Source organism: Barbus barbus (genome assembly GCF_936440315.1).
Source record: "Barbus barbus genome assembly, chromosome: 6".
NCBI lineage: Eukaryota > Metazoa > Chordata > Actinopteri > Cypriniformes > Cyprinidae > Barbus > Barbus barbus.
Genome location: NC_136734.1, coordinates 32,707,948 through 32,731,227, shown reverse-complemented (window position 1 = coordinate 32,731,227; position 23,280 = coordinate 32,707,948). Strand labels below are relative to the sequence as shown.

General features: G+C 35.7%; 2 protein-coding genes across 3 annotated transcripts in view; one reads left to right on the top strand and one right to left on the bottom strand.

Annotated features, from left to right (window-relative positions):
- Positions 1–1,764: 1,764 nt before the first annotated feature.
- On the bottom strand, positions 1,765–14,751 carry LOC306871115 (syntaxin-binding protein 1-like). 2 transcript variants are annotated; one of them, XM_079418819.1, is made up of 20 exons: positions 14,665–14,751; positions 12,423–12,472; positions 12,037–12,118; positions 11,848–11,924; positions 11,142–11,220; positions 10,936–11,039; positions 8,951–9,099; positions 8,625–8,709; positions 8,333–8,463; positions 8,131–8,238; positions 5,659–5,719; positions 5,508–5,573; positions 5,348–5,428; positions 5,127–5,265; positions 4,775–4,884; positions 4,009–4,113; positions 3,840–3,925; positions 3,596–3,750; positions 2,786–2,912; positions 1,765–2,590 (listed from the first exon to the last, which is right to left on the bottom strand). In XM_079418819.1, exons 1-19 carry the CDS (start codon positions 14,699–14,701, stop codon positions 2,803–2,805), a joined length of 1,815 nt encoding a protein of 604 aa, XP_079274945.1. In that variant the 5' UTR covers positions 14,702–14,751; the 3' UTR covers positions 1,765–2,590; positions 2,786–2,802. The 2 variants fall into 2 exon arrangements, with proteins under 2 accessions (XP_079274945.1, XP_079274944.1); XM_079418818.1 differs by having other exon boundaries at positions 12,384–12,472; positions 14,665–14,735.
- A 1,023-nt stretch (positions 14,752–15,774) lies between these two features.
- The window catches only part of LOC306871564 (protein Niban 2-like), a 28,621-nt gene continuing 21,115 nt past the window's right edge, over positions 15,775–23,280 (top strand). The window contains exon 1 of the mRNA XM_079419607.1: positions 15,775–16,147. Coding sequence (XP_079275733.1) covers positions 16,093–16,147 — 55 coding nt within the window. The 5' untranslated portion in view covers positions 15,775–16,092. The remainder of the gene's footprint in view (positions 16,148–23,280) is intronic.

Here is a 23,280-nt window from a genome sequence, read left to right as displayed (position 1 = left end):
ATTAATGTTAAAAACAGTTGTGCTGCTAATTTATTTAGGCTATTTATTTTTTGTGGAAACCATGATAAATTGATATATGATATTTTTTTTCAGGATTCTTTGATAAATGAAAGGTTCAAAAGAACAGCATTTATTAGATTTTTTTTAAAGAAAATATGACAATGGTCAAGTCTTTAATTTCACTTTTGATCAATTTTAATGCATCTTTGCTGAATAAAAGTATTGAGTAAAAAACGTACTGACCCCAAACTTTTGAATTGTAGAGTTGTGTATATATAATCAAATAATTCATTCATTTCTATTCATATTTATTATAGCTAATACATATATACATATAAAATATATTTATACAAAACTATATAAATATTTACAGATTTGCTGTTACAGTTCTTAAGAGAAAATCACATATCATTTTAATCATAATATGAAATGGCATAGTCATTGTTTTGGAGGTGTATTTTTATTTTTATTTTTTTTAACTCTTCCTTGATTCCAAAGGTGTTTAATATATTTTTCGTTAAAGGAACTGAATTCAGTGGAAGTAGTGAAATTAAGTGATATTAATACACTGTTGTAATATGTGAATGGAGATCAGAGTTGTTCCTGGACAGACGGAGCGAGGAGGAGGAGGATTCTAGAGTATCTCATGGTTTTCTCATTCTGGTTTTTTTCTTCTTTTCTTTCCCTTCCCTTCTGTCTCTGGCTGTTTTTTAATGCTCTTATGTCAGTGCGCATACTTCAAAGACCGGTTATAGAGAGGAATAATGAAGAAATGTATAGAAGTATTTTTTGAAGAGATCAGATGTTCAGTGTCTGAATTATATGTAAATGCATGGCTCCTGATTATGCAACATACAGAGAGAGTTATTGTACATAGGTCAAATACTGTAAAGCTGTATATATTTTATGTAATATATTTTTTGCACATACTGTTGATATAATGTTTTCAATGACTGCATCAAAACCCCTTAAATATGAAACCAAAACATCAATACTTAGAATAGTAACATAGAAGCATATTAGTTTTTCAACCCAAAGGTTGTTGTACCCTTCAAATATTTTATTCATACACCACGTACCATTATGAAGACAGTCTGTCTTTAAGTTGATGAAGATCTGCTTTTTGTTAATTCGTTGCTCGTCATTTGTTGTACTTTGCAATGTGAAAAACACATAATATTGTAACTTTACAGGAACTAAAGTATCGTAGGCTGATTACAGAACAACACCATCCGAGGGTATCAATATTATGCCTGAAATATTTATGATTTATGCCAAACTGGAATAGAGACTTAAATAAATATTTAAAGACTGAATTAAATGTCTGTAATTATTGATATTATTTATTTCTTGGTTAAATCTTATTGTTATCATCCTAAAATGTGTTCATCTGGCTTTGTTTTCTGATGAAGTTGTGTTTTGGTGCCCTCATGTGTTCAAATGAAGCACATGGTTTTAGTTTCAAAGGTTTGCAATGTTTGTAAGGCAGTACTATATTTAAATATATTATACCTCTACCTGTTATTCCATATAGTTTTTGCAATTAATTTGGCTTTCTTCTGATTTGTCGTTCTTCATTTTTCTATTTCTTATATCAACATATCCAAATGTGTTGTATATTAAATGCACATTCAGATGCATCTGCCTCAAAACCAAATGAATAATGTTATAACTGAACTAATGTGTATTTTATATTGTATATCATATTATGAGAAATACCCTAATGTGTGATGTGCATGGCATGAAAAAATGTCAAAATCAGGAGATGTTTAACAGAAGCCAGTTTATTTGACTATATGCACAAGACAATAGTTCACACTTCATAAGCTCTGATGTGTTAAACATGTTAAATATATTTGAACATGGCATACAGATGATATATTTACACAGCATGAATGTGTATTCTTAGCATAAATAACAGATTATGACAAAACGCAATCGTACTACATTACTACACAAGGAACAGTCGAGATGTAAAAGAAAAATAGAATATCTACAAGGGAAGCTTTACTATATTGACAAAGTCTATATACAGGACTATTACTGTAGCTATTGTTTCAAAACCACAATATTAAAATAACACAAAGCAGTTGATATTCACAATGGGACATCCAGTATTAAATGGATCAAGCAACAGACACAATCATGCTTGGCAGACACTGCATAGCAGGTCAAACTACTGATTCAATTCAACTTTACAGAAGAGGAAACTGGAATCTAAAACTCAATTTGCTATGCTGTGTTCAAAAAATCTTCTCTTGTTATTTTATCTACCTATGAGCTACACTCAAGTTGACTGGTCCCATAATACCAACAAGAATGACACCTAAATAATTCCTTATTTTTGATAATGATCTTTAATGCAATCTGAGGTTAATATTCAGGTGATTATAAATGTAACAGAGGCTATTTATGTAATATACGCCACTATAGCCTACTGCTGACAAAGGAAGTGCTGAAGGGTGGCAGACTGCCTGATATATTGTATGGGTGTGTAAGTTAAGAAAAATTCAGTCTTAACACTCGTCTAGTTGGAACATGTCACTGATGATGTTAGAATAATGAGTCAGGGCAGTGATGCCACCACATTCTAAAAGGAAAGAAAGAATCAAATTTGATTGATGTGATAGTAAATGAAAAGATATCTACATAATGCCTCTTTATTAAAAGTGTTAAATGTGATGATAAAAATGTCAGCTGAGTTTTTATATTGAAGCAATAGCATCATTAATAATGCCTTTAAAATATATCCAGTTTAATCCATTTCAAATGATAAAATTCTGACCTTTTTTCTTGTCTTCATCAGTTATCTTCAGCAGGAAGCTGGTCCTCGGGGGCCGCGTTGGGGTCCAGGAAGTCTTGGTGCTGCAGATGCTTTAGGTACTTAACGGGAGTGATGGTGTGGGTGGAGCCTGTGAGGGAAGTCAGAAACATGATCAGGGCTTTTATTGGGACCAAAACAAAAAACTAATTAAAATCATTAACTCACATTGTGGGAGTGGTTAAATGCAGTTCACTAATCGCAAATATACAATGATCTGTAAACATTTAACTTTACTGCAGTGTGTATTCATTGTCAAGGCATGTTTTTACAACCATCACCCATGTGTCCCACAGCAGAATGCTTTTGATGCTCAATAATTCATATTTTAGGTCAGCAGAAAATATACACTACAGTTAAAAAGTTTGGGACTGTAAGATTTTTTAATGATTTTGAAAGAAGATTGTTGTGCTAACCAAGGCTGCTGCATTCATTTGATAAAAATACAATAAAAACAGGAATATTGTGAAATCTTGTTACTGTTATTGTAAAATAATTGTTTGCTATTTTAATATATTTTCAAATGTAATTTATTTCTGTCATGTCAATGTCTTCAATGTCACATGATCCTTCAGAAATCATTCTAATATGCTGATTTGGTCCTTAGGAAACATTAATTATTCTGAATGTTGAAAATGGGTGTGCTCCTTAATATTTTTTAAAGGCACAGTGACACATGTGGCAGAATTGTGTAATGCTGTCTGTTGTAATGGTTGTCTCTGAAATAGTGAGTCACTGATAGTTCACAAAGGGCCCTTGAGCACTACAACCCACCGATGAGAGCTTCCCATTTGCCGTTGGCCTGTGTGACCTCATAGACGCAGCGCATCTCGCTGTAGGTCACACCCCCAATGATGAAGACGATGATGCGTGGGCCATTGCGTATCTCTCCTGGGCTCTTGTTTTTATGCCAGTTTCCATAACGTGCACTGAAAATGGACAGCAGTGGTATTATCACTAGATAGTTGACTAGAAGATGTTGCATACTGAATCCATATGTTTATGCAGGTAATCCTACCTGGTAGCTGTGGTCGTCTTTGAGGATGCTGTGCGTGTGGAGATGTAAGGGTATTGTTTTGGGTCGAGCTTGTCTTCAATGGCATCCTATTATAATGCAATTATGAGAAATTAAAGAAAAAGAAAGATGACGTATCCAAAGTGAGGCAAGTACTGTTGGTTCAGCTCACCTCCATGATGTCTTTGACCAAAGGAGTCCATCGGGAGAGCTGGTACGTTTGCTCACTGATTCTCTCCTTGCGGTCAGATTTCTTCCCTTTACGTGTGGTTGCTTGCTGTGGATACATATTTATGCATTTATTTATACAGAGTTATGCATTTTGGCCTCAGACTTTATGATTGGTGATACACTGTATTCTGGTTGAATAAGCTGGTAATTATTTTCATGTTATGGCCGATAACCGATAAATGGCTGATATATTCTATATTGTCTAAAACAAGCTAGAAATAAAATAGTTTTTGAAGCTACAAGTGAATGTATGCTTTACAATATTAATTGTATATACAATATGTAACAATGTACAATGTGTAATTGTAATTAACAGTGTAATTAAAGATTAAGTGAGTACAAAGTAGGTGGAAATGATGGCCAACATATACACAGCCATTCAACAGTTTGGGGTCAGTAAGGTTTTTTTTTTTTTTTAAGAAATGAAGACTTTTATTCAGCAAGGATGCATTAAATTGCTCGAAAGTGACAGAAATATATAATATTTCAAATGATTCCTATTTCATATAAACACTGTTCTTTTGAAAGTTATATTCATCAAAGAATCTTGTTTAAATGTATCATAGTTTATACAAAAATATTAAGTAGCACAACCAAATCAGCATATTAAAATGATTTCTGAAGGCTCTGGAGCAATGATGCTAAAAATTCAGCTTCTTAAAATGGTCAGAGAATGGAGGAGAACATGTTTTGTGTGTATTAATGACCTCTGAAATGATGGGAACCCCCATATGGGCCATATTAGAGATAATGTCGCTGTCCTCTGGAGGGATCTGAGCATGCTGGAGGAGCTTACAGAGATTCTCCTCTGACACACCTATGAGACACACACACACGCAGTCAGCCAGGAATAATTATACATAATTATACATGTAATTATAGAGTTTGAACTGGTTCTAAATTCTTGAAGCCCAGCACTACAGCATTATGGCAGTTTTACTCACTGTTGTGCGATATTAGTAATGACTGTGTGTACAAACTGTACATGTCAAACGTACCACCCCCATCTCGCCCACACACAGCAAAACAGAAGCATTGGCCATTTTGTAGCTCTCTCACCATTCTTGAGGAAGATGTAGAGCAGGATGATTCGGATTTTGTCCATGATGGTAACGTTGGCGTCTAATAGGATGGGTACAATGGCTCTCATGGGGTCTTTGATCTTCTCACCCTCTGCATCTGTGCCCAACGCTAGATCCTATGACAGAGCACACAAACACTATTAATGCTAATTAATATGACAGTTTGGTGCAAAAAGACCAATCCAAAATAAGCTTTACCTGCTCAACACGGCATAGCTTGTCCACTGAGCCCTGGTAATGCTTCATACAGTCTTCTGCTAAGTGCAGGTGAGTTGAATACTGCAAAATTATAAAGCCACCATCAGCAAAATTATCCCCTTGAATCAGTTCATATAAATCATGCAAATGATCTCAGTACCTTGCTTAACTCTTTCTGGTACTGTGGCATCTTTTTAAGCATTTGGGAGAGCTCTTTCATGGTGGTCTAGAAGATGCCAAAAACTCTTTGTCAGTTACTGGCAATAATCAAGAAATTGCAGTTAATTTTTGATCAGTGATTAATAACACACCTTCTCTCCTGTGTTCATCTTTTTGCTTGCAGAGAAGTCCTTAAGTGATTTAGTCACAGCCCTAAAAGAGATAAACGATTAGATTTAATACATAATTTTTTATAATTATTGATTATTCATTTAGTTAGAATTGTTTAAACTTTTTCTTCTTTAAAAATCAATTAATTTTATGCTGTTTTTAATTTGCCTGTATAACATATATAAGTAACAGTAAAAACATTTATAAAGTTGCAAAAGATTTCAGCTTGATATTGTATATTAGAATGATTTTTGAAGGATCATGTGACACTGAAGACTGGAGTAATGATTGCTGAAAATTGGGCCATCACAGCAATAAATTATATTTTAAAATGAATAAGAAAAGAAAACAGTTATTTTAAAGGCAGCTGTGGCAGAGGGTCTTTACACTAAGTGCAAATAGCTATAGATTCTATTTACACTATGTTAAAATATCAGGATTTTCTGCTATTTATACTACTTATTGCTAATAGTGGCAATTATCAGCACCTCAGTATAAAACAGTATGCAATAATAACGAACTCAGGTCGATTGTGACAAAAATATCAACGGTACGCGCTTTACCATCTATGCCACTAGAGCTGTTGAGAAATCATCATCTTTTGTAATGTTGACTAGCCCACATTGGTGACACATTGGTGGGCGGAGTTAGTGTAAATAGCCTCTGCCAACAAGACGGGCTATTTGCATTTAGTGTAAATAGACACTCCGTATTTGAAATTGTAATGATGGTGAGAAAGGAACTCATTTAAAAAACATTTACAAATCTTAACGACCCCAAACTTTTGAACGGCAGTGTATGTATACAGGTGCTGGTCATAAAATTAGAATATCATGAAAAAGTTGATTTATTTCAGTAATACCATTCAAAAAGTGAAACTTGTATATTAGATTAATTCATTACACACAGACCGATATATTTCAAATGTTTATTTACTTTAATTTTGACGATTATAAGTGACAACTAATGAAAGTCCCAAATTCAGTATCTCAGAAAATTAGAATATTGTGAAAATGTTCAATATTGAAGACACCTGGTGCCACACTCTAATCAGCTAATTATCTCAAAACCTGCAAAAGCCTTTAAATGGTCTCTCAGTCTAGTTCTGTAGGTTACACAATCATGGGGAAGACTGCTGACTTGACAGTTGTCCAAAAGACGACCACTGACACCTTGCACAAGGAGGGCAAGACACAAAAGGTCATTGCTAAAGAGGCTGGCTGTTCACAGAGCTCTGTGTCCAAGCACATTAATAGAGAGGCGAAGGGAAGGACAAGATGTGGTAGAAAAAAGTGTACAAGCAATAAGGATAACCGCACCCTGGAGAGGATTGTGAAACAAAACCGATTCAAAAATGTGGGGAAGATTCACAAAGAGTGGACTGCAGCTGGAGTCAGTGCTTCAAGAACCACCACGCACAGACGTATGCAAGACATGGGTTTCAGCTGTCGCATTCCTTGTGTCAAGCCACTCTTGAACAAGAGACAGCGCCAGAAGCGTCTTGCCTGGGCTAAAGACAAAAAGAACTGGACTGCTGCTGAGTGGTCCAATGTTATGTTCTCTGATGAAAGTAAATTTTGCATTTCCTTTGGAAATCAAGGTCCCAGAGTCTGGAGGAAGAGAGGAGAGGCACATAATCCATGTTGCTTGAGGTCCAGTGTAAAGTTTCCACAGTCATTGATGGTTTGGGGTGCCATGTCATCTGCTGGTGTTGGTCCATTGTGTTTTCTGAGGTCCAAGGTCAACGCAGCCGTCTACCAGGAAGTTTTAGAGCACTTCATGCTTCCTGCTGCTGACCAACTTTATGGAGATGCAGATTTAATTTTCCAACAGGACTTGGCACCTGCACACACTGCCAAAGCTACCAGTACCTGGTTTAAGGACCATGGTATCCCTGTTCTTGATTGGCCAGCAAACTCGCCTGACCTTAACCCCATAGAAAACCTATGGGGTATTGTGAAGAGGAAGATGCAATACGCCAGACCCAACAATTCAGAAGAGCTGAAGGCCACTATCAGAGCAACATGGGCTCTCATAACACCTGAGCAGTGCCACAGACTGATCGACTCCATGCCACACCGCATTGCTGCAGTAATCCAGGCCAAAGGAGCCCCAACTAAATATTGAGTGCTGTACATGCTCATACTTTTCATGTTCATACTTTTCAGTTGGCCAACATTTCTAAAAATCATTTTTTTTGCATTGGTCTTAATTGATATTCTAATTTTCTGAGATACTGAATTTAGGACTTTCATTTGTTGTCAGTTATAATCATCAAAATTAAAGGAAATAAACATTTGAAATATATCAGTCTGTGTGTAATGAATAAATCTAATATACAAGTTTCACTTTTTGAATGGTATTACTGAAATAAATCAACTTTTTCATGATATTCTAATTTTATGACCAGCACCTGTATAAATGTCAACCTGTGTAGGACTGAACAGACTCACGTGGACACCTCTGCAATGTGTTTATGTCTCAGAGTCATCCACAGATCATCATCTTCATCCAACACCACCTCCTTCATACGAGTGTCACCCATTCCACTGGTCTCATACCTGATTAACACATATGCACCATCAGCATCAGTAAACTGCCCATAGTGACCTCCGAGCAGTATATAGATGAATTACAAACTGTTGGAGTTATTACTTGTAGACATCATTCTCAATGGGCAGCAGGTCATAGGCCATGGCTTGAAATGTGAGCTCGTGTAGAAGAGGTGAGACAGGGTCAAAACCCCGATCCAGAATCAATAGCTGGGAACGTGCTTTATCAGGTCCCTGTGAAAGGGAGGAAAAAAGAAAGACAAAGATGGAGCACAAAACAGTACAGCAAGGAATTAAAGTTGGACAGTGAGAAATTAAGGTTACTGGTGCCAGACAGAAGCAGTTTATTTTTATCATCCGAGACAAAATATTGTGCTACAAGCTCTGAGACTCACCTCTCCCAAAGTGGGGTCATCTGCTTTGTAACCATCCAGTTTATCCTGAAGCATCTGGGCTAGGACTGCATTGTCTTTGTACTCTCTTCAAAACACAGCAGCACATATTCAATCATGATGTGGACCGTCACTGACCTTCTAGATGAAATCTAATCACTATAATCTGTTATATCTGATTTTTTAAATAACTGTTGTGTGCCTGTGTTTTTTTATATTTTCTTTGCAGATGGCTGATGATGCTTGGAGTTACATCAGCAGATGGTGTTTATGAGAATGTGAGATTGATGGTAAGACGTTCATGTGTGTGCTGCTTCTTCCTCTCTCACCCTCTGTATCTAACAGCTGGGTACTCTTTCAGTGTGGAGCACAAGGTGGCTATTTGCTCAGCTAAACGTTCCAACACCTGGTTCTTTACATCAGCTTTAAACGGGCTGTAGAAATCCTGGAACGCATCTTGTCTGTCCATTGAGAACACCTGAGAACAGCGTAGCAAACATAGATACATTTATTCTTAACATCTCAGATCTTCAATGAGATTCAAATGTATTCAAACACGGAATCATGAGCGACTGCTTATCTTTAATCTTCCATGTTAGTTTTTGGCCCAATTAGCCCTAATTCCAATAGACTGACAGAGCATTTTTTTCCTTCGCTTGGTTTTTATTGGCTCTGCCCACAGTGAAATCTCACTGGTCTATAGACCTGCTTCACATAACTGTTAAAAATGTTCTTCAGGTTACATGTTCTGTCCCTAAATCAGTGGTTTTCACAGTGGTTTTTTGTGAATTCAAGGCCCCTCGCTGTCCAAGACTATATTTGAAGATATTTCTGATGCTACTGATGTAACAAAAACATCTAACATATTTATTAACAGAAACAAGGAGTGACAAAATAATTAAATAATTAATTTTATTTAAAATAATTTAAACTATTATAAATAATTTCTGTAATTCCAGAAGTTTCAGAAACTTCTCACACTCTTTTTGAATTTGCATGTTTGTTTTTTTTTTATTCAGTCATTACAGGATAAAGGGTTTATTATTATTATTATTATTATATTTTTCACTCACAAATAGCAGTTTTTCAGTAATTTCCACCCAATAATTTTTTTTAGAGCCTGACATGACTACAAAAGTGTATAAAAATTCCTATTACTTTGCGGTTTTAATTTTTTTTTTTCAATTTCCATGACCTTTTTAGGTCTAGAATTTAACATTGAACATTTTGTAGACCATGGGAACCCTCATTCTTTGCCTAAAATGAGTCAAAATAAGAGAAACATGCTGTATGAAATATCTATAAAATAGAGAAATATGATGTCTGTTCACATCTTTTTTGATGCTTATTTTGTCATATTTTAAATAATTGTAATATATTTAATGAACATACATTTAAGCCATCGTGCTGCCCCCTTGGAAGTGTACTGAGGCCCCCTAGTGGGTTCCTCCCTGGTTGAGAACCACTTCTTAAAATTCATCTGAAATTAAAACTATGAAGTCCCTTGTGACCAACTCTACACAGGATGTTCTCAACCATGTGATATTTTTATTGAAATATTACTGATTCACAGCAGCAGTTTAAAGTTTGCTAATTTGTAATTGTTTGAGCGCCACAGGTGACTTTTACCAAGCAGCTTCTTGTCCTATGGTAACTCACATCTCACTGTTGTCCATCTGCCCATGAGAACCAGCTAAATGGTAAAAGTGAAGGTGCTTCATCCACCACTGGATATACTGTATGTTAATGGCTGTTATAGGGCTGTTACTCGCCACTAATCCTCTTTCACAATAGTAATAACTCATCGATACGTCACCTGCTTCACCTGTGCCTGTATGTGTGTGCCGTATTCTGCATGGTTGGCCAAAAACATGGTTTTCAGATTAATCTACCACCACATAATAACTACACTATCCTCTTTTCTTCCCTCAGCTTGACCTATAATCCATATCAGTATTGTATCTCTCTCTCTCCCTATCCTAACATACTAGCCTCAACACACTGCCCCATCTGTCACATGTACATAACCCTACTGACATCCAACCAAATTCCAACTCCACGCTCTCTCATTGGCTGCCCGGTGACTCATTGATGGGGCATTAGCCAATGGGGAGCAGGATTAGGGTTGTATAAGGAGGGCTGATTTAGGCTTGCCTCAGGATTAATTATAGAGGGCAACAACAGAGGATTGGCGGCACAGAGACAGCCCAACCAAAGCTGGTCTCGAATGTTCCGGCATGATACAACCGTTCCCCCCACATCGCCATACATCCTTCTTTCTCGCGTCTCAGGATGTAAAGTAGAAGCTACTCACCTGTGATTCATAGGGCAGGAAGGCGATGTTAATCTCAGTCAGTGTTTTTATGGATTTAGAGGCACGGGATTTACTTATCAAGTTGAACAAAGAGTCTGGGATTGCTAAAATAAAAAATAAAAAAAGAGATAAATATTCTAGATAAGTGTCTAGTTGATGTGGTAGAAAACAGTTGCTGACGTCCAAAAAAAACAAAACACACTCACTGTCTGTGAAGAACACGTGTGCCCCTCTGTATATGGGATTACGGGGGTCTCTGAAGTCATTGATGAGTCCCTCAACTGACTGTTGATAACACAGACATATTTATTCATTTATAATAAAAAGTCTACCATTCAAATGTTTTGGATCAGTAAGATTGTTCAAATGTTTTTAAAATTTCTTATGTTGACCAAGGCTGCATTTATTTGATCAAAAATCAAGTAAAACATTAATACTGTGAAATACTACGATTTAAAATAAGTTTGCTGTTATATATATATATATATTAAAAAAAGCTGAATTTTTAGCAGTTATTACTGCAGTCTTCAGTGTGACATGATTCTTCAGAAATCATTCTCAAATGCTGATTTATGCTCAAGAAACATTTCTTATTCTCAAAGTTGAAAATAGTTTTTTGTGGAAATGTTTTTCTGTGATATATTTTTTTTCAGGATTCTTTGAAACTAGATCTTTTGAATTCTTTGAATGAATAGAATGTTCAAAAAACAACATTATTTATTTGAAATAGAAATCTTTTGTAACTTTATAAATGTCTTAGCTGTTCCTTCATCAAACGAATGCATCCTTGCTGAAATTACAATTGACAACATTTCACTATTGTATTGTATATCAGTAACTATAATGTTGGGATATAATACAAACTCCCATACAAGCTCTGTTTTATGACTAAAAGTAAATGAGACAACTTACTTCATCAGATGGAGTAATGAGATATATGGCTTCCATGGTGGGAAGAGGCTCACGCCGCTTGATTATGTCTTCAACAACTGGAGAAATAAAAGGAAATGGTTATGGAAAATACAGCCAAATTGCTGTATAATTAATAAATATAAGTGGTTTTGTGCCTGTTTGAAGCATTTCTACAGGAGTAAAACTCACTTGTGATTCCCTCAGACATAATATCTGTCATTTTACAGCATGATGAGACCATTCTCATGCTGAGCTTGTCCACCACCAACGCCTGAGAACAGCATGCATTATATATGTAGAACAACACGTAACAAATCAAAGACCAGTGTAACACAACATGTTTTAAATTCTGTTCGCCAACATGGGATGCTTCTGGTTTAGGATGGTCTTTTAAGCAAGAAGGCCTAATATGACACCAGAGTCATCTGTAATTCAAGTTAACTGAATTTTATTTCAATATTCTTTTTATCATACTGCACAGACTAAATAATGCTGCACATTACAACACATCAACAATCTTTTTCATAATCACTGACATATTCTTCAGATGAATTGACGGTGAGATTGATGTGTACCTTCCATTCTCCCTTCTTCTTCACCTTCTTAATGACATCATTCATAATCTCTGTAGCACAAAAAAAAAAATTCAGGGAAAATATCAATATTTTGAATGCAAGAGATATGAGATATGAGACAAGAGATATGGCGCAAATACGAGTCCAAATTTAAGTCAAGATTACAGGAAACTTTTCAAATCTCAAATGCAAGAAAAGACCTTATTAAAGAAGAAAAGAAATCATAATGACTGTAAAACAAAACCTTACATTCTCTAGCCTTGGTTCTTACTAGTGTAATATTGATATTGAGTATATACCACTGTAATATTGATGTTATAATTTATAAATTAATCTGAAATAATGAGACGATTGATTTGAGACAGATATCCAGACAAATTACTATATTTTATACTCAATATATGTTAAGAATATTGAGACAAAATAGTCATTTAAAATGTTTGAGTAAGAAATATACAGTATAAGTGTGTGATAATGGGAGCATGTCTGCCTCGCTTTAAATATATCTGAGCTAAAACACTGCATAATCATACACTCTCTCTGACAGACTTTTTCTTGCACATACAGTCCACCGAGACAAATATGCAGAGTTTGCCAAAAGTGTCAGGTAGAGATGTTGCTGAGTCTAAACCTTCTCTCCTGTTTTTGAATATGTTTAAAACAGCAAAATACCTTCTGTAGAGACTAAAGAACATGGTTCTGGGCTGAATTTATTATTATAACATTATGGTTTGCTGCTTAGCACCACATTTGATTTGGTGTAAAGATTTTTTCCTTTTTGCATTTAGTATTTAGTTAATGATATAATAAGTGCATGATTAAGAAAATTGTATGGAACCACATAATTAAAAAAAGAATCAAATACACCATTCATGTCTTTTATGACAGCAGAAAATGAAATGGTCAACTTGATTTGTTAGTTTAAATGATATATATTGTGTGCTGAGAGATACCCAGCGATCGCAGGCCTAATCTCTTCCCAATCCTCTTACACCACCAGCCTCTCTATTTTTGTTCTTCCTCTGTCTCTCTTTCTCCTGCTTTATGTCACTCTCTTTCTCTATTTGTATATCTCTGCCACTGGCTGTGAGCACAGTGGACCTGAATCATTTTTACTGTCCTTTTAAATGCTCCATTGAATGATGAGATCCCAAACCCAACAGCTTCCTGCAGTCATATAACACATATTTCACAGCTATCAACGCTGGATCTGTCAGTTCTAACACCCAGAGGTGTTGTTGCATTAAAATAAACTTGTGATGAGCCTCACAGGCTATACTGAAATTGTCTGATTTATAAAATTTATGAAATTTCTGTTTATAAAAAAGTTGCTGGTGAGATTAAAAAGAGTTGAAATTGGATTGAAAGCTTTTAGATATTTTAGATACAGACAAAAAAAAAAAAAAAAGATTAAAAATCAGATACAATATTAATAGTACAAACCAATACGTCCAAAAACATGAATAAACAAATATCATCCAGCAGCATTTTTGATAAACGCCTGCATTTTTCCTGATGTTGATGCAGTAATGAATATGTAGTGCTTGATCTACACTTAGGCAAAATTAACAAATATTCCCAAGTGATAATTGGTGATGTTTTTCCTCAGAAACTTTAAGATTTTAATCAACACCAGCACTATATATGGCAACAGAAATAACAAGAATGACACAGAACAGATGGCAAAAAGTGAATTCTGGCTGTGATGAAAGAAACAATCAGAGTGCATTATGAACACTGGAAATCTCCTCAAACCTCATGCTTGCATTTAGAGCCAGAAAATATCCAGGGCTACAAAAAGTACATTTTTGAAACTGGCATGTCAAAACTGTAAAGGGATGGAGTATAGGACAAATCTAACATCAACTGAGCCTATAGATATAACAAAAGGTGACTGATATTATGGTGTAAATGAATCACATTCACAATGCCTTGCATAGATAGATACAGTAAATAGATGGATAAGCCAGATATAAAAAATAAGCACAACATATGTCATACTGAACAATTAACATCTAACACCAGCCTTGTTTAACAGATTTCTTAACAGCTTTTTCTTTTTCTTTACTCTATGAGGATTATGTTGGTGAATAGTGCAGTGGCATTTCACTCAACATGTAAACACAACACCAACACTTCTAAGGAAATGCCAATAATCCCACAAGTTAGAAATAGCTGAAATATCACTTTTAAATAAATTAAAAATGTAGACCTAAATCAACTTCAACAGAACATTTCTTACTTTCTCCGACAATCGCCTTGAGCCCCAGAGATGCCATGCTGTCTCCTGTTCTCTCTCTCCTGCTGGACTCAGTGTGCGCGCGCTCAGAGCTACAGTTGCTGTAAATGGGATGCGCTGCTTGCGTCGATGCCTAATCCCACCACACGCCTCCGCAGCTCCATTGTTGATAACATATGCTGCATGTCTTGTAAACTATACACACACACATTTGTGCATATTAAGCATATGCCATGTATGAAGCATGGAGTGTTTTTGCGAGAGGTTTGTTTTACTCATGTTTTGGGGGATTGCATACAATTATATGAACTGCTATGAAAGAAAGGGATTTTAAATTCACATCAAGAAAAATTAACGTTCGCGCAATAATTGCGTTACAATGTATTTACTGTAGTTGTGCTTCTGTAAGAATACCAGAAAAGAGTACTAGGCTATAACACCCGCTAGAGGGCGACGTCGTCTATTTATTCAAATGCTTAATTTATTTTAAAGAATTTCTTTAAATCTCCCTATAGAATTATTTAAAAATATATTTTTAGCTTATTGTTTCATGCATGAAAAAACATAAATCAGGTTTGTTTTGCATTTATCTTTCCTACGCTTTAGCAAAGTGATCGCAGACAATAAAATAAATAGTTTATTCAAAATAACAGTTATTTTGTCAGAATAAGTTCAATTAAATTTTATGCTTTATTTATAGTATTTTTTGGAACATTGCATACGTTTTCTTGTATGAGACATTTGATTCATCCAAGTGATTCGATTCTTTTGAATCTTTCGGAAGATTGTAGGCTTGACTTTAATCAAGCTGTAGAAGAAAAGACAGTGACAGTAGACCTTTATTTTCTCATGCTATAGTCAGTCAAGAAATACCCTTCCAAAAGTGAACGACTTGAATTAGTATACAGAGTTGATGGGAACGATTCGTTCACAGATTTGTTCAAACCCCTTGATTCGCTCTTAGAATCGTAGACATACCCTGCGTCCCAATGTGCATACTATCCACCCTATCTGCGCTAAACAGTATTGAAATTGACTGAAATCACATAGAATTTAGCATGGACGCACATTGGGACGCACGCATGCTTAGAATGAACGCACAGCCCCGCCTCTAATTGGAGGTGCTTCAACCCCGCCTTCAGCACGCTCATGTGTCTCCTAAGGAAACGTGTTTTCACACGGGACTAAAGAAGCATTAAACCAAGAGTTATGGAAAACTAAGCCTTCTTTAATCCAGCGCTGTGCCTGTCAACTCTATATGTAACTCCAGCCACTCTCCCTGCGTTCAAACTACTAAGAGGGAGGAGCCGCTAAAATCAACTTCGGTTCATATATTATCATAAAAAACCAGCGCCCTGCTGCTGCTACACAGCTGCTCCTCTGAGACGAAGTTGACCGATCCAGCAGAATTTGCCAACTATCAGCTGCACGATGGGGGATTTGATCTCAACTCATCTGGACGAAGCCAAACGGGAGGTTATAACAGGTAAGCGCTCTGCTAACCGTGATCGATAATCAGTCTTGCTATTTAAAATATGATGTTGCAATGCAATTTCAGTTAAGGCCAGTGCTGGGGTTTTGGGTGAAAGGGTTTACATTCCACCCCAAAAAGTAAACGTGGGATAGTAAACTTTGTGCTATACTAAAGAGAAAGTTTGTTGCGACGTGGCAGAGTATTTCCTGTTATTTAAGAAGTTTTAAATAACAGTGCATAAATAACCACTGTATGATTGGTGAGAATCAAATAAATAAATAAGAGAGAGAGAGAGAGAGGAGGGGGGATTAAACTCATAATGCTTCTCCATTAGGATCTACAAGATAAATGTGAGTTGCGCTATTGTTGATATCTTAAATCATGAAAAAATCAAATGAGTTGTAAATAAATTAGTGCGGGTGCATCTCTTCAGAACTTTGTGGTTTGGGTGGATAATAGCAGAAGATTACCAACCAGTGCCAGAAGTTAACTTTTGTATTTGGGAACAAATACAAAAGTTAAATCACAACATATGTACAAACAAGCAATTTAACTGACATGAATGATCAGTTTGAATAGTTATGGGTATTACATATGAAGTCCTATTAGCATCAAATACATTGTAGTTGTATTTAATGCAATATGGTCAGAATAGTTTGAGATGTAATCTGTTCCATGAGCTGTTGGGAATTTTGCTTTATCGGTCAGTATTTCAAGGCTGATTTCAGTTGGTTTGTTGTTTTCAATCAAAAAACAATCGTTATGAACCATTCCAAACCAGGTCAAACCATTCCATTTTTGTTAATACAGATATAGGTCTACAATGAAATACTATGAAATATAGGGGTTATTATTATTTTTAGTCCTGGCTAATTTCTGACCCTTTAAACTACTTTGTTACTTTTAACGACTGTGGAAATTTTGTATTAAAAAATCTAACTAAACTCAAAGGATAATGTAAATAATCTTTTATTTGTTAATTTAGTCTGGAAACATTATCTGGCTGGAGTGTCACTGTGGGAAAATAAAAAGCACAGTTTTTGCTTATAATTTTTAAACATTGTAAGATAAAATTGATACTGAGATTGATTTGAGGAATGCAAGAGAGAACTGTTGACTTTTGCATTTTCTCTCCTTTTGCACATTTTAAGAGAGAGCACATATCAGATATGGAATCTCAGGAATGCATGCAGAGCCTAACAGCAGCAAGAAGGCTGTCTGGATGATCTGTCATACTCAACTTTTAGATAACCTTTGTTCAGCAGGCCATGCATGCTTACTCTCATAAGCTAATTCATAATGTGTTTGACTGACTTAATTTTTCAGGTTCTATAAAAATGTGTGGAACTGTAGTAGAATCTGCCTATATGCAGTCAGCTTGTCAGACAATATGAAACATCTACAGGGGCTCTTGCAGGAAGTGCTTTAATTGAGTGTTAATGTAAGGGTGTTTCTTGGGAAGTTGTAGAACACAGCGGAAATTTTCTAAAAACAATGGCTGTTTCTCAATATGCGTTCTTCAGCGATCTTGTGTTCCAATTCTCAAGAACGCAAGTACAGAGGATGCATGAAAGTGCCCGGATGTGTTCTTGAAATCGAGGATGCATCGAGTGCAGACTTGAGATAATCGAACCGTTAGAAATCCCAGAAGACGCTGCGGCGGCCAGTGTACAGAAGCCTGTAAGCTTTAAACTCGCTCTCGCAAATACTTGACGGCTCTTGAAGTTGAAAGTAAATGTATCGTTTTGTTTTGCTTAATTTTAATAAAGGTATAAGACCTGGAGAAAGTCTGCATTTTTATTGGCATATTAAAATGAATCTTAACAGTTAAACATATAACGCTGTAAAATAAAACACAATACAATTATATGAAAGTAATATCTATAATAGTATGAAATGTTTTAATAAGTTATGACATTTTGTAATGTTATGTTATATTTGTTCATTGGCTGCTGCTTATGCTAAGACTATGTGGTCAGTTAAGCAAGAACGCAGGACATCTCAATTCTCACAAAGATGCGTTCTGTGTCCTCGCGTCCTTCTGAGTTCGTTCTTCCAAGGAAGCTTGGCAAGACCGGTCTCCATGAGAACACAAGTCTGTTCTTTGCGTTCTTGGAATTGAGAAACAGCCAACATGTTTGTTATAGAACTTTATAGTGAGGTCATAGTGCACAATCCATTAAACTTCCTATAGTGTGAGAGTGTGTAGCCCCTCTCATATTGCTAACGCTAACTCATCCTCTTCTCAAGTGACTAGTTCTTAGTCATACACCGAACTGACTGGAATTTAAGCAAAAATGGAAGTGATTGGGGAGTTAGCCTGAAAAATCATCTGGTTGGAATGGCAGTGTCACTGTGGGAAAACAACTTTAGCTTCTTATGTTGTAAGTCATTCTTCAGAATTAGCATTTGTTCAAGGGTTTAACTTCATCAGCAGCCAGTGTTGGTTTAAATGGGAATTTTCCATGATGAACATCAGGCTTGCTCAATGTTGGACTCAGCACCAATGAGGCTCTCAGGACAATTAAAACAAATGATGAGCACAGCATGTTTATAAATCACATCCCGGCATGCTTCGCTTACTGTAGCAACAGATCATCAAAAATCAGTATAAAGCACTAAAGTATAGTGCTTGAATTTATTTGACTTTTTTTTTTTTTTGATGTATGGCATTACGGTGGTTAAACAAGGCATCTAACAATTTCCAAATTCCCACTTGCATGATTTTATATGCACTGTTGCTGACAGTATTTCCATAAATTCCAGGAATTCAAAAGCTCACTTCTCAACCAGCACTATATAATCAGGCAATATCATTTATCTAAACCGTTTGTGCGGTCAAATTCAAAAGCTATTTGGTAGAAATGTTAATGGAATGTTCTATAAACTAGATGAGGAGCACATCATGTAAGAAATGTTGAAATGCACCCGAGATGCTAATTTGGCCATGCCACAAAGAGGGGTGTGCATTAAAATTTCAATAATTCAGCAGTCTGCGATCAGCTATTCCACGTATACCAAAGCAAATGAAATGCTGAGTGAAAAATATTATACATTAATGAGCAAAGGTTTGGGTTCAGTAAGATATTTTTGGAAATAAAATACAAATTGTATCCAACAAAGATGCATTAAATTGATCAAAAGGAATTGTATCCAAGATAAAAGTATTTGTGTACTGTGCATATTTATTATGTATATATAAAGAGACACACATACAGTATATATTTTGAAAATATTTACTTGTATCTGTTTATATTCATATATATATATAAATATTTAATATATAAACATAACATACTTTTCTTAAATATATACATGCATGTGTGTGTATTTATATATACATAATAAATAAATAAATAAATATACACAGTATACATTATGTACACACAGACTTTTATTTTGGATGCAATTAATCACGATTAATCGTTGCCAGCATTAATATTTATAAAATATTACAGACGATTTTGGCTTCAAATAAATGCTGTTTTTTTTTCTTCATCAGCAAAATCATTAGAATGATATCTGAGGTGAGGGATCATGTGACAACTGAAGTTATGTTCTGTAGTTATGGCTGCTGAAAATTCTCCTTTGCCATCATAGAAATTAACTTTTCAAATATATTAATAGAAAACGTTATTTTAAATGTTAAAATAAACTGTTACATTTTTTCCTGACACAATAAAATATAAATTTATCAAATTTGTGGCAGGGCCAGTGGAACTGTTGGTCAATTAAAAATATGTTCCTTAATCCTTATGATTAAGGTCGACCAGTTTAGGCACAGCCCAAGCTGCCATTACTACTTCAGAAGTGTTCAAAGAAGAACATTGTGATATGCAACTATAATATTGTCAGCATTATACTTATTGCTGTGCAATTATAGAAAATTACCCTTGGGAAGTGTGTCAATCAATCAAAATCAAGAATTCAGGTATCACTCAGGATTATCCATGATCATGCTCTTCTTGAAGGAATCAAACCGGACCATGATCCAAGTGGTTTGGGATTTCCTGCTGTGAGCTCAACTAAACAAGCCTGAATGACTCCAGCAGACACACTTACTATGTTTGTATGAATGTAACAAAGGAAAGATGCAGACTTCGTCCTTACAAATACTTTTTTGATTGCACTCTTTAAGTGTAATTGAGTTGCTCTGTGATTATAGTTTATTGTTTCATTGGCTAATGAAGTGCAAGCAGTATCTTCAGCGTGAGGCTTCAGAGTCTCTCTTTGAAGTGGCTGTTATGCAGTAATGCTAACTTGATTTGTTCTTGAGCTTGTAATGAAATTTATAAAGGAACAAGGCGTGGCACCAAGTATCACATGAGACTCATTCAGTGAGTGACTCATAAACAGCGCACACACACACACAAACGCTCTCAGCCTTAGAGATTCACATGAACATACACATGCCCTCTATCTTGTGGTTTCTTCCCGACCCGTGGCCTAGTTCATAACCATTGTTTTCATTCAACCTCTTGAAGAAATGTCTTCTGTGAGCACCCTTTTTCATTTTAAAATGTGTAGTAATGTGTGAAGTCTTACCACGCATCATATATGCTGCAAGCATATGGTCATGAACAACTTGACATTTCCAGGCCTGGAGAGATTCATTGGTCATGTTAATGTTCTCCTTCCCAGAATTTTCAGAGCTTTCATCTGCTCTGACATGGACACATTCCAAAGAAACTTCCTTTTCCTCTTTCCCCACCCCCCTGAAGGCCCTCTGCCCCCTGTGTGGTCAGCTTGATGGTATTGCAATTATCCTCACTAGTGGAACCGCTCTTTAAGTGTCTGTCTCCCAACCTCCACATTACCAAAGCAGAGCTTGGCAAGATTTAATTCCCACCTTCAGCTTCATGCAAATTACTGTTTGTTTTAGTGTCGAAATCAGTTACTGAGAAAAGCAAGCTTCGTTCATTGGATTTGTGATGAGATGAGGGATTGTGAAATTTTGTGTCAGGACTCCTGCCAATGATTTGGCATGGCAGCAGATCATTGGGGATATGCCTAAGGATGTTTGTAAAAGATTGATGCCTGATCAGTGTGCAAACAATGGTGCAGCAACAACTGCCCAGCCCTTACAGTCAGCTCAGTTCCCACCATCACTGTCTGTACATGTATAACTACACTACCCATAATCCTGAAATGGGCAGTGTCTTTAATAATCAGACACGTTGCTATTATAGAAATTAGTTTTTGTCAGACTTATTTGGTAAACTTGTTTATGAAACAGGCCCCTGATGAAAAACAAAACTACAAATTTTGTTTTGAAACAAAAACTCATTTCTATAATAGCAACGTGTCTGATTATTAAAGACACTGCCCATTTCAGGATTATGGGTAGTGTAGTTATACATGTACAGACAGTGATGGTGGGAACTGAGCTGACTGTAAGGGCTGGGCAGTTGTTGCTGCACCATTGTTTGCACACTGATTGTTTGCACCGGCCCCAGGTGCTAAAATAAGGCAGGCAACACATGCAAATAATTGTTTATACACTATAATAGTATTTTAATACATTTAAAAAAAAAAAAAAAAAAAAATTATTTAAATTGGCTTTATTTTTTGTAATTTTGCTATATGCTTTCGTCATTTTATTTATTTTTTTGAGTAATTTTAGTACTTTCTCATATAATTTCAGTTAGTTTCCGAGGCAAAATTCACATTTTTATTTATTTAAGATTTATTATGAGCATTTTTTGCCTTTATTAGGATAGGACGGTGTATTATGGCAAAGTGGAGAGAGATGGGGATGGGATTGGGGAAAGTCCATGAACCTACAACACTGCAGTAGGTTTAATTCATATTTCATAGCTTTCTTGGCACGTAAGATCATCACGTATTTCCCATTGCCTCTAATATGGTACTTTTTAAAACAATGCAGATGATCAAGTTGACCTTATTCTCAGCCTCCTTGTCTGCTTTTTCACATTCCCCTCTGTTAAGTACTGGCGGGACAACTGCCTAATAGCTTTAGCAGTTCATTTAATTACATATTCTGCCTTTATGAGGCAAATATGACAGATTGAGAGTTGGTCAGGAGAAATCATAAGCAGAGCTCTATAGACTTTTAATTTCTGCAGTGTAGACCATACACATGCAGAGAGGGAACATTTTGGGGCGTTTCTGTGTGCATTTGGCTTGGCAGACTGAAGTATGTAAATGCTATACTTCAGGCCTGTTTATAATTTGCTTTGATCTTTGAACTTGAGCGTTTAGCTGTATGCATCTGATTTGAGTCTCACGCTGTATGAAACTTAATTTTTATCAGTCATAGCAATCATATTTAACCTTGAAATATCCCCTGCTGTTATTCCAGTTGTATGTTTATTTTAGGAACTGGAGCTATTTTTAATGTGCAGGTCATTTCACTGACCTTTCTTAAGTCTAACCACAATGGACATTCAAAGGCAGTTAGGTTATTGTATTTCTTTGACCATTACTAAGTGATTTGTATTCCATGCCCCCCTCTAATTTAATGGCATCTTCACATTGTAAGCAAACAGACAGGAATGTTTTGTTTTTGTTTTGTTCCCTTTCCTTCAGTTTTTCCAAGAGACCGAATGCCTCAAGTTTTACAACAAGCCCTACATAGTCATTTGGAAAACATCCTGCCAGAAAGCAGTCAATAATGGAGCTGCCTTTGTTCTTGTGCCAACTTCAGCGTTGGTCTGCTTTTACATGCATGTGAAGCTCAAACATTGTAATCTCCTCTCCTGATCGGATACATGGAGCTTGGTGTGAATTGTTGTTAATGTTTAAAGTCCATTGATTCATTGTACCATAACTATCTATTGTAGACCTGCAGTGGCCTACAATATATGTAAAATCTTAATAGAACTGTCTTTCACATAATATATGTATTTATTTATTTTTATTGCTGTGTTTGCGTAACTTTTTATCAGTGTTTATTTTTATACATACTATTTGACTTAATTATTCATTGATGTTTTACTTGAGTTAACTTAAGTTATTTGGCTATGGTAGTACACTTACTGTAGAAACCTACCAGGCAAGCTTGACATGACTTGGAAGGGAATATCAGAGTTTTAGAAAAACAGGGCTGGTTAAGCGATTATGTCATGCAAATATATATTCTACAAGGGTTTTGATCCTATTTAGTATGTGCTTATTTTATACAG

Excerpts from the sequence above, each read along its gene's own strand:
- LOC306871115 (XM_079418818.1), bottom strand. The coding sequence starts at position 14,701 with ATGGCATCTCTGGGGCTCAAGGCGATTGTCGGAGAAA. Across the intron at positions 11,925-12,036 it reads TATGTCTGAGGGAATCACAA|TTGTTGAAGACATAATCAAG; the intron begins GTGAGTTTTACT and ends TTATTTCTCCAG. Across the intron at positions 3,926-4,008 it reads TGGTCAAAGACATCATGGAG|GATGCCATTGAAGACAAGCT; the intron begins GTGAGCTGAACC and ends GCATTATAATAG.